This window comes from Podarcis melisellensis, assembly GCF_964234715.1.
Source record: "Podarcis melisellensis genome assembly, chromosome: 3".
NCBI lineage: Eukaryota > Metazoa > Chordata > Lepidosauria > Squamata > Lacertidae > Podarcis > Podarcis melisellensis.
Genome location: NC_138530.1, coordinates 62272096 through 62284096, shown reverse-complemented (window position 1 = coordinate 62284096; position 12001 = coordinate 62272096). Strand labels below are relative to the sequence as shown.

Genomic DNA, 12001 nt, shown 5'->3' with positions numbered 1-12001 from the left:
TACATTGCTCAGTGACATCTGTTACTGATTGCTAAACATAAGAGGCTTTGACAATGAAACAGACCTTTAAGAGAGCATGAAGTTATCTGGAGATTGTGCGTTGACTGGCATTCAGAAGGTGATGAATACTCTTTTGGATACCAGAACTGTCATCTTTTGTGCTATAAAGCACCTCACAAATGGTCTCATGCCATTGAAAAAGTGACTAGATGTACTGAGAAGATAAGCAGAGCAGTTAAACCTGCAATGCAGGCTATATTTAGGAAGGATAGCTGAAAGCATTGTACCAAGAGGGCATAACAGGCACCGGTTAGTGTCAGGCGTTCTCCTTCTATAGGAGGCTGTGCCAATAGACACAAAGGTTGCATTTTACTCTCACCTTTCAGTGGAATGTCTAGGGCTGTAGACCACCTATGTGGAAGTAAGTTCCATTTAACCCAATGAGGTTTCTGGGTAGACAGGAATTATCTGGACACATGTTAATTGAGATTAAGTGATTTCCTTTTTCACCAGGTTTTAAAGATTTTGAATTCGGTAAAAGAAATTGCTGTCAATAACAGTTTTTCTAATAGCCAAATAAGCCATCACATGAGTATTATGAGATTATCTCACAGCCTTTTGCTTTCTTAGAAATGAACGACATCTCACTTTCTGTATCTGCATAGATTTTGTACCTTTATGGACTTATTTTAAAGCTTTGTATTATTAGTTTAGCTTTCACAATATTTAGCCATATGGACTGACTCAGACCCTGCAATCATCATCTGAAGCCCTTTGTTGTGTGTCAACACAAGAAGAGGGCTTTTCCTTTGGAGGCTCCCCGTATGTGGAATGCTCTTCCCAGGGCGGTTTGCCTGGCACCTTCATTACATATATTTAGGTGCCAAGTGAAAATGTTTCTCTTCAATCAGGCATTCAGCCGGTTAACATTCTAAGGCTTTTTAAATGTGTTTGTGGGAGGGGGGTTATTGATTTGCTTTTGCTTTATTGTGTATTTTGTGTTCTCATTTTATATTTTTCTGTTGTGAACCACCCTGAGATCTTTGGGTGAAGGCCAATATACAAATCATGTAAATAAGTAAGTAAGTAAGTAAGTAAGTAAGTATTATTAATAATAACTATTTGAATTATTGCTGTAATTAAAATATGCAAACTGATTTATTCTTACTGAGCAAGAACCTGGACCGCATGTCTTTTCCAGCCCACATGGTGGCATCGTTCATCTAAATTTCACTTTAAAAACAAAACAGTTCAGTAGAAAATTCTGCTAGTAGTCCAAAGTTTTCTATAGAGAGCAGGACTCTAATAAAACTCTGGCAAGTGTTAACTGAGTGTTCTGAGTCTTCTTTGGTCTCTCAGCACTTATGCTAACAGGTAACATTGTCCTGTCACTTGCTACTGTTTGCTATAGAGGCCAAAAGTATAATCAATGTACTGATGGAAAAAATCCAGAAAGATAACTGTGCTAGTTCTCTTGCAGCAAAAACAAGGAGCCTTGTGACAACTTAAAGGCTGACAAATTTAATGTGGGATAAGCTTTAGTGCATTAAGACCCGCTTCATCAAATGCATGAAGTGTAAGCTGCAGTTGGCAGGCATATATGCACACGGGTGTAAGGGGGGGGGGAGTAAGCACTGGAGTTAAATGGCAATGGGATGCAAAAAGTACAGTCTGTGATCATTTAACTGGAGCTTGAATGTACGCAAAAGAAGCAGAGTGATAAATATATGTGCCCTGCGATCTTCAGACCATAAAAGCTATGGAATGCAGTTTGTGATTCCTAGAACATTTCTACTTGGTGAATGCAGGGCTTGCCAATGTGGCACTGTGGGCACCGTGGCACTCTCAAGTCTTCATCTGATGCCCATGAAGCCTCTAAGTCTCCTTGGTCGTGAAGTGAGGAGGGTGATTACCTTTTTCTCCCTTTAAAGTAAATAGAGCTGAGGGAGCAAACTGGAAGAGTCACACTCTTTCCCACTTCCTCTTTCAGCTCTGTGTGCTTTTCCAGGCTCTGAAAACCTGCTTTATCAATTCCCCTGGAAGGCCAACCCAGGGGGATTGGGGAACTATGTTTTCGGCAAGCACAGACAAGCCCTCTTCCAGTAAATGAGACAGAGCCTGGATGGTTTGTTTATCCACGCTGGCAATTAGCACAGCCGCCTGTGCGTGTACTTTTCACCCTAGTGTAAAACTGTATTGCACCTATACTGTAGTGATAAAACAAGGCTTTTATTGCCAATATGGTCAACAGAATCATTGCATATAACAAGTCCACTACATTCCTCTTACATCAGGCATGCAGGTGCAAAACAAGGCCATTTGCTGCTATGGAAATAATTTGGCTTCAAAGCAAGACCTTAAATTGGCTATCAGCCACCTCTCACAGCTGAGCTGACTGCACTCGGCTGCAAGACATGGCTGATGGCCACATTAGCTCTTCCCTCTGTGGCAAATTAATTTCATTTCATATAAGCATTTGCAAGTCATGAATATATACAAGAGAAGCAGAGCTGTGTGTATTATGAATTCCTGCAGTCACAACATCATATACCACATGTTTGGTGCCAGGTGAGGAATCTGGTGTGGTTCAGTTTGTTAAAACACACACACACACACACGGGGGGGAAGCAGGTTTCTAGATCTTCTGGCTGAAAAATAAGGTTGAAAAGATGCTCAGTGAGATGATGCTCACAGGATGAGGGGGTTGGTGGTCTGAGAGAAAATAGAAGCTGTCTTCCTATAAGGACACAGAAGGTAGTTGCTCTATACTAATACCATAGCTCAGGCTTGCTTTCAGAGAGTGGTAGCATCTTTTCTGGATTCCACGTATTCTCCCCCAGCCCTGCTTTATCTTGTTAACTGAGGATGCTGGGAACTGAATTTGGGAACTTGTGCAAAGCACATGATCTGTCACTGAGCTATGATCCCTTCCCAAAGGGGAGTGGGGACCTGGCTCACTCCCATCTCCCATGTCGTATGTGGTGATACTTTTGGAGCCTCCCAAGAGCAGGGATTGAATGAAAGATTTGGCATTTTCCACATCTGCTCTGCAAATCATCCCAGCCCCCCAGTCTCTTTAGACAGTTTTTTTAAAAAGCAGAGCTTGCCCTTAAATATTAGGTGGTGCTCAGCTATGAGTCAAACATAGTAGGCACATTGAAATTAATAGGCAGAGCTTAGTCACAACCATGAATTTCAGGGGGTCTACTTGGAGTTGGGTACCACCCATTGTAGAAGCACAGGCACACGTTCAAAGCAAGGTTCCTTGCTATAGGGTGTGCATTTTCTCTCAGATCAGGTTGGTTAACAGTGGGTGGAAGGTGAGCAGGGAGTTGTGCACACCATCTCCTCTAGCAGAGATGTGAGATGACTCACTTGTTTGAATATCGCCAGGTCCTTTTGCTAATCTAAATACATGATGCAACAGGCATGTTTAGCACTATGCGTAGTGACAAGTGAGGAGCAAACTGCTTTAGCCCCAGGTGACCCTGTGGTTCATTCCAGCTCCAGCTTCCAGATTCGTACTTGTAGTAAGAATACTGTTACCGCAGTAACATGAACAAGTGGGTTCAACCGCCAGGGAACACACTAGGGGGGTTTTGATTTTGCACAGCATCTACACAAGTTTCTAGATACGTCTCTGGAAATCACTCCTTTAGTCTGCTGTCCCCAGCATGCATGTGCTACTGGCAGCCTGAGAATGCCTACCCACCAAGTTGATTTGACAGCTGGCAATCGGAAAGTGCCAAGCCAAAGGAGGTCAAATGGCTGTGATAGCGTCAACAAATTCTGTGCAAAGCAGGTTTCTGGGATAGGAGTTTTCACTAGCCTATTACCAAAGCTTAGCTGGGTTGGTGGACATGCTGGACTGCTTGAGGGGTTTCTCACCAGGATCTGGTTGGCCACTGTGAAAACAGGACACTGAACTACATGAGCCTTTGGCCTGACTTTTCTTATGTCATTGATTTTCTCACTGGCAAGCATTTTATCAAATAGCCTGACTGTACAATACTGAAAAGACTACTCTTTCTATAGTAGTTTTTGACCCTTGGATATTTAAAAACATACGCATTTCATGTCTTGTGAAGGAAAATGCTAATGAAAAGGTGGTGCAGAAGAAATGATGTCTTGATCTTATAAAAGGAAGAACTGACAGCATTTATAGAAATATTGTCCAAGATTTTACTGCAAACCAATGAGTTTGGTCACAAAAATTATACATATTGTATAATAACCATGTAAAGTACATTATAATAGTGGTATACATTATAAGCCTTTAAAGGTTTTTTTTTCCTTTTTAAATATACATCTACTATTGCAACCAACTGTACAAGTCTTTTTACAAATACGTACAACCAGGAATGAAAAAAATTACAAACCATAAATAATGCCCAGTTTTACAGATGAACAAAAAAATGATAATGAAATAAACCAACAGCTTTGATAGACTGCAGCTGGGGCATTTTGGTCCCTAGAAACCCATTCTAAAAATAGAAATATTTATATATATATATATTTATATTTATATATATTTTTCCATAGCAGCAATGCTTTCTTCAAGCATTATGGGTACTAAGTCATTGAAGCCCATCATCATTATTTTTTACATTTTTTTTCTTTAAAAAAATCATCTATCTACACATATTAATTTATTGTCTTCCAAATATGGAAGGAACAAGCAATGCCCCCTATTGTAGAGTCCTGCAAGTGTCGCACTGATGCTTCTGAACAAAGTCCATCTGAAAAATGTGCACACCACACTGACACCATTGTCCTCATAGCAAACTCGCACATACACACAAAAGAAACACACGTGTGAATCAGGAAACACTCTTGTGACAGGAAAAGCTTTGGAGCTCACAAGATCTCAGGGGGAAAAAGGCACGTTTTCGTAAAATCATCCCCATCGTATCCAGAAAGATCTTCAAGCTAGGCTTTTCAGAACAAACTCTCTCAAAAAAAGGGGGGAAAGGGGGGGATGCACACAGGATGTTGTTCTTAAGCTTACAATCTATGGCAGTCTATGGCAGCAGTAGCTTCTTCCTTCTTTCCTTCTAAAGGCGATAGCACCACTTTGGTGGGTGGGAAGAACTGGAAGTTGAAATGTTTTGCAAGTTCATTTAAAAGTAGTTAGAATGTGCTCTTCCAAATGAACGGCAGGGACGACGACAACAAAAGCTTCCAGAAAAATAAAATAAAAAACGCAGTTGAAATTAAGGCTGCAAAGCTGCCACACAGTGAGAAGATGTGCAAAATAAAAATTCCCTCTCCTTTTTGAAGGTGACCGGACAAACTGGCAGCTCACACAGAAGGCCAACAGAAGGGTCATTATTAAATGGAAAAAAAGAGAAAAAGTACAAACAGATCACTATAATAGAAATTCACAAGAAAGAATCCATGGGAGGGGCATAGGAGAAGCCCAGAAATGCTTCAGCAGCTTCCTTGACGCTGGCAGTGATGAGGATGCTGTCTGAAGACTGGCCAATGGAGTTCGGGACAGGCTCATCTGTAAACTCAGGGTCAAAGTGCCGCAGGTCATTGGGGCCACTCTGAGAAAACAAAGAAGGTTCTGTTGTTAATGTCGGACTGGGAAGAAATGTTCAAATATTTCCTTAACTGGGAGTGGGGCCTATGTGTTTTCTTGTGTGTGTGTTTTAAAAAAGTAAAACCAATCTAGGCACTTCATGAGAAGGCAATTACATAAAACAAAACTGGATCACCCCCCTGAACTCGTTTCAAACAAAAACTAGAAATCTAATGGTGTGTGTGTGTTGGACTGGAGACGGATCTGGATTGGCTGCAGCGGTCTCACAGGTCAACATGCACCTCCAAGCTCATAGAGTTCACCTGACCTGATTGCCTCACCTCATACCTGAACTGCATGAGGCAATTCTGTCCACTTATGTATAAACTCAAGGCGGCATTTAAAAATTAAGACACCTGCCCGATTGCTTCACATTGATAACACACTAGAACCTTCTAAAACTTAGCCTGTCATTATTTTTATCTTCAACCCCTGGGTACCCCAGTATAAATAGAAAAGTCTCTCCCATAATTAGAAGACAACACTTACCACATTTGGGTTGAAAGGGGGTGTAATCTTCTTATTAATGAGATCATCCCAGTTAATTAGGGAGAAGAAGATGTGGTTCTTAATCTCCATCTGTTGAGGAAATGGAAATCAGATCAGTTCAGGCAAGAGTAATTGGAAAAGATTGTTATCGTCTAGCCAACTTCCGAAACTCCCCCACCCACCCCTCACAACTCGCAGGATTATACTTACAAAGTCCTCCTTTGCACCCAGCCTCTTGGTCCTGTCCTTTTGCAGAAGACCTTCCAAAAGGTGTCTCGCAGAGTTGGTAATATTTGGCTTCAGCTGCAGAGGTTTGTTCAAGATGTTGTCATACATTTCTGCTGTGTTTCTGCTATAGAAAGGGGGCTGGAGAGAGAGAAGGGGGAACAGATTTTTAGTCCCAAGAGTCTAACTTACTGTACTGCCAGTATCACAATACACTTAGTTTGATACCTATCTTGAGGCACTGGAATGGCTATGACACCTGTAACTACATCTTTCCCCTTCTCATGTCCCACCCACCCAAGGAGCATAAGGCAACTGCTTATATCGGGTCAGACCAATAGTCCATCTAAGTCAGTATTGCTACATGGCTCTCCAGGGTTTCTCAAGTAGGGAATAATTCCCAGCCAGGGACTGAACCCAAGACCTTTTGCATGCAAAGCAGATGATCCATCACTGAGCTATGGCCACAAATATGTGCACCATGTTAGAGATCCACATGCAAAATATTGGCTCCAACTGAAGTTCGCAACATTTATAAATTCAGTGGGACCAAGATTCAGCTCTTTCTTATGCTGGTAACTACTACAGATGGAAACATGACTGGTATGTGTTTGCAATTAGCCAGTTGCTCACTATTTTTGCTTACCAGTCCATAAAGCATCTCGTACAAAACAGCCCCAAGGCACCACCAGTCAACAGTCCGGTCATAGGGTTGCTTGTGAAGGACTTCGGGGGCAAGGTACTATCGAAAACAAAAAGATAGGAAACATTAGAATAAAGTAGCCAGCCTGCATTCTTTTAAATGCTCCACTTAAAAATAACCTTAGTGACCTGATTGAGTGGGGGCTGCACTTGTGGATAGATGACCACACCAATCTTTGCATCTGTAGAACTTTGTTCTGCAGGAATCCCTAGGTAACTTTATTTTTGCCCTTAAAGCCTTGCATTTGTAACCTCTGACCTTTCTCTCCCTCCCCCACCCGCTGCAGCTTTGTCAGCAGGGCTCATCAATCAAAGCCTGTCTGACTGCTTCACCTAAACAACACAACATGCCCTTTTGTCCCATCTGGGAAATTCCTCTTCCCTCTGCACACTTTGGGCACATGCATCACTGCCATGTGGATAAAGAAAGCAGAACCCAGACCTACCTCAGGAGTGCCACAAAATGTGGAAGTTGTGCCATTGTGTTCTATGTTCTCTTTGCAGAGTCCAAAGTCAGTCAAGACAATGTGGCCTTGAGAATCCAGCAAAATGTTCTCTGGCTTCAAGTCCCTAGGGCAAAGGAAGGAAAATACACAGGTGAGCCAATGGCTCTCAACTCTTATGTTTATTATAAGCAATGGGATTTTATCAGGTTTTTTTTTTTGAAGGGGGGGTTGTCCCTTTGAAAACAAACGGGTTTGATGGATAGCCCCCAAGCACTTTCTAAAGGTCATTTACCAACAGGATTTAGTCTGTGTGCATTAGCAGCATCTATTTACTGGTTCTTAACCCATAACCTGGAAGCGAATCTAAAAATTTTGTGCTGCACTGATCCCAGTACCCAGGGCCAGTGTCTTGGGAGCCTATTCCACAAGGTTCCTGACCTCCCCTTATTACATATTACAGCCTACTTCCCACAGTTTTCACAGAAACCATGCACATGTGCAAACCATCTGCCCTGCTTACCGGTAAACTATATTCAGTGAATGCAGATAACCCAGTGCACTGGCGATTTCAGCAGCATAAAAACGAGCTCTTGGCTCCAGGAAGCAACGTTCCCTCTGGAGATGGTAGAACAACTGCAGGAGACAAGGAAGGAGGGGGAGAAATCTGTTAGCGATCCCAAAACCATTCAAAACAATGCATTTAATTAAGCTCAATCTATATATATATAGCTAGAGAGAACAATGGTAGGAAATGGCCTAGTAATCCGCTGGCTGCTTCCTGCTGTGAGAGGCTGGCAAGCTGGAGACCCTGAATCTAGTAACTCCTCCCCAAAACTCCTCTTCATACTTAATAGGAAGAAAGCACTGCCTTATTTGTACACATGGCAGGGCTGACTTTGTTTTCAGCAAGGAGTTTCAATGATCTTTGGATCAAGCCCTGTGTATCTTTGGACACCCCCCCTTATGGTTCTGTGCATTCTTTCTGCTTACCTCTCCACCATTGATGTAGTCTAGGACAAAATACAGCTTGTCTGCAGTCTGGAAGGAGAAGTGGAGTCCCACCAGGAAAGGGTGCTTCACGTTCTTCAGTAGGACGTTGCGTTCTGACATTATGTGTTTCTCCTAAGAGGAAGGAAAGTAGGAAATCATTCACTGACTGAGCAGTAGAACAGTAGGACTATTATAATTAGTTTGCTGATTGGCATTTCTCGTGAAATGGGTATAATTCAGTTACGTACCTCTTTCTTTTTCAGGATTGCTTTCTTCTGGAGGACTTTTACTGCATAGAAGTGCTCTTCTGCCTTGTGCCTTGCAAGAAGAACCTGAAATAAACAGAGACACCCCCTTTGTTTAGGTGTGATCATGATGCAAGGGAACTATCAAGTCACAACTCAGCTATGTCCTTTCTGCTATCATGAGGCCCAGCCATAGAGCAACCCTGCACAACTCAATGGACTGGCAGTAAAATACCATCTATCAACATAATGGGTGGGTGCCACTGCCTTAAGGCAGGGAATGGGACAATACAGCCTTCATTTCCCCTTTGTGCCGTATGATCCATATAGCAAATTTTCTTACATAAATTTTAATGGAACCTTGATTTTCAAGAATACTCCACCTCACACCCCTTCAGAGTCACCAGTTCGCTTCTTATTAAATCCCCCTGGCACTCCCAAGTATTTTGATACCCTTAATATTACAGGCCCATTGACCAAATGAATATGTATGCTTACCTTCCCAAAGCTGCCTTTTCCAATGACCTTCAGGAAATGGAAATCTGATGGTTTAGCATGTGGGTTAGAAGAAGGGCCAAGGTTGATCTGCTGGGATGGACTGGGCTGCAGTGAACAAAAAGAGAAAAAAAATCAAACATTTGTACTGAAATACTTGGGTGCAGATTATTACTTTTTTAAAAACACACTAAATTGCATTGCATTCTTCTATGAGGGAAATAATATGCTTGAAATATTATGTCATTTTAAAAAGAGTTTTATCTGCTCTGGAGGGAAATGCTAAATCTTTATTGCAAAACACTTCTTTCCAAGTTGCATCACTACAATGTGTCCTGAATGGAAAAAACCCATGCCAGATTACCAACGGACAGAACATCTATCTTTAAAACCTGTTGCTATTACTGTCACATTAAAGTCTTCTCAAGATAGGCTGTGCATAATAGAAGCTACTTACTGGAGGAGAAGGATTGGCATTCATAAGTTCAGGCTCTTGAGGCTGGGAGATCTTCAAAATAGATTGAACTTCAGGGCTGCAAGAGATTAAAGTCAGGATAATTTGTAGAGCTGAACAAGGTACAGAACATTAAAAACATTTCACCACTAGGGGGCATGGTAACATTCTAGCTGGAAAGTTTCAGGTTGGCAGGCTGCTAAAAACAACTGGCTTACTAGGTTTCAGGGCTAAGATGAAACCGGAGACAGGAACAAACCATTCTGAGCAAAGAGACTTAAGTTTCCTCTGTAATTAAAGGTCAGAGGAGGGAATGAGGGATCAGGAAATCTAAACTAGGTGCCTTTCTCCAGTTTTCTATTCTTCAGCCAAACAGTAAAACTTAGCTGAATGCAATTAACTCAAAACTTAGAATATAATTTTCTAGATTTAATAATATCACGTTTCCTACTATTTTTTTACAGCATCTACTCTACTGCTGGTCTTTTATCTTTTCTTTTTTTGGCATAAGGTGTATCTACTCAAAAGTGAGCCCAATAAGATCTATTCCAAAGTGCATATAGGATTGCAGCTTTAATGACACCCGCTTCTACCACACAGGTGTCACTAAACTAAAGTTACTTTCTAGTAAGTATACTTAGGAGTGTAAGTCCCACTGAACTTACTGAAATTTACATCTGAGTAAGCATGCATGATACTGTAAACATTTTTTTAATTAAAAAAAAACTGCAAAAAAATAAATAATTTCAACAATCTCCCGCTGAAAGGAATCATATAATCTCTCATTTTCTGTTAAATTTTAGAACAAAATCCATGCAAGAAAAAAACACAACCCACAAAAAATACTTACTGTTTGCATGCGTAGGAGTTGGTGGCTATCTTCTGAATGAAGTCATTCAGCCCCATTCGTCTCTGTTTCATGAAAGCTGCAAACAATCACAAGAGAGAAGGGGGTTGTTACAGATTAATTCCCCATCTTCTTTCCTTTCCTTTATTTAATTAATGCGCGCGCGCGCGCCCTCTCCATCCCTTGAATGCAACAAGAGAGCCTCACTTCTACAACACGGTTACAATCGGGAGGGCGCACACTGTTTTATGCTCTTTTCTCTATTGCTATCTCCTCCTCGTTCCCACTCACCGATCAGTATTGCCACCATCCCTCTCATCTTGGAATACGTTAGCGTGGATCCCGAAGCTTCGGCTTTAACCGTCATTGCGGACTTTCTAGGTTTCTCAGTGTTGGGAAGAATAATAATCCAAGCAGATGCGCGAGGGGTAGAGAGTGGATGCGCGAGCGCCTTTCCAGGCACCTAGCTGCTTGCTTGCTTGCTTGCTTGCTCGCTCTGCTTCCGAGTTAGGGAATTAGCAGCGGGGGTAAAGCGCGCAGTGTCAAGATCGTTCACCCTGTTGAGTCAGCTCGCGTCTGCCGCTCCGCCGCTCGCCCCGGGGCTTTATATAGGCGCGGCCTCGGCGACAGCCCAGGCGGAGAGGAAGGAGGGGCGGAGCCAGAGGGGAACAATGAGGAAGAGTCTCGCTCTCCCCCCGCCCCAGGCGCCCGGAGCTGCCGGGAGACATGCAGGCCTGGCGCCCGGCCCTTCCCTTCCCCATGACATGTTCCCCTCCCTTGACGTTAGAAAGGAGTCTCGCAAGCCGGGTGGAGAGGAAGAAGCCCGCCAGCTACCACGCACCAGCCCCCCCCCCTTTATCCTTTTCCACCCTCAGCAAATTGCAGTGGCATTAATTGGCCCCAGTTCTAGAGAGGGAAAGACAATGTAACAAAGCTCTGGGGTTGCAAACAAACCTTGGAGAGAGATCCCACCCTTATTTTTATGTACTGATTTATTGCACGGCAGAATTAGAACTCCGCTCTTTGCCTTGGCTAGGCGCTCGGGGCACTCGCTTCGTCCTTCTGGGGTCTCCTCCCGCACTCGCCCACCGTGTGAGTTAAAGAGATGTGCCCAGGAGGTCGCTGACCCTCGAAGGCGCTAAATTAGCCTTGGCCAGCAGCCTTTTTTTTGTCCTTTAAATGTACCTGCCTTGTTCCTCAAGGCCACCATAACGCGCAAAGGAAGTCCCATTTTTGCCACTCTTTACACTTCCACAGAGAGACCCGCCGCGGGATAGGATAGCCTTGGTTTTTTTCAGACACCCCCAGGTCCGAAATGGACCTCATCCAAGGATCGATTTGTTCCAGAGATAAGAACAAAGGCATTTCCGTTGCGACACTCAGCCCTGTCTCCTACAAGAGGCGCCGAGGGCGGGGGGGGGGGATTGGGAGAGCCATCTCCAGGTCGTTCCCCCCTCCCAACCTGATAATCGGAAGGTACAGCCCCTGGACGTGGAATTTCCATTTTTAATCTATTATGGTTAA

General features: G+C 43.0%; 1 protein-coding gene across 4 annotated transcripts in view; it reads right to left on the bottom strand.

The window, feature by feature from the left end:
• Positions 1–4158: 4158 nt before the first annotated feature.
• SGK1 (serum/glucocorticoid regulated kinase 1) overlaps positions 4159–12001 on the bottom strand; it is a 71987-nt gene continuing 64144 nt past the window's right edge. For 3 of the 4 annotated variants that reach the window (XM_081907164.1, XM_081907166.1, XM_081907167.1), the window contains 11 exons: positions 10481–10556; positions 9634–9709; positions 9180–9284; positions 8685–8768; positions 8437–8568; positions 7967–8079; positions 7447–7570; positions 6945–7040; positions 6284–6439; positions 6074–6163; positions 4159–5549 (listed from right to left, as the gene is read on the bottom strand). In XM_081907164.1, the coding sequence (XP_081763290.1) occupies positions 5382–5549; positions 6074–6163; positions 6284–6439; positions 6945–7040; positions 7447–7570; positions 7967–8079; positions 8437–8568; positions 8685–8768; positions 9180–9284; positions 9634–9709; positions 10481–10556 (1220 nt within the window). In that variant the 3' untranslated portion in view covers positions 4159–5381. Of the gene's footprint in view, positions 5550–6073; positions 6164–6283; positions 6440–6944; positions 7041–7446; positions 7571–7966; positions 8080–8436; positions 8569–8684; positions 8769–9179; positions 9285–9633; positions 9710–10480; positions 10557–10768; positions 11067–12001 lie in introns of those variants that run through there. The other variant, XM_081907165.1, reaches the window with a different exon arrangement.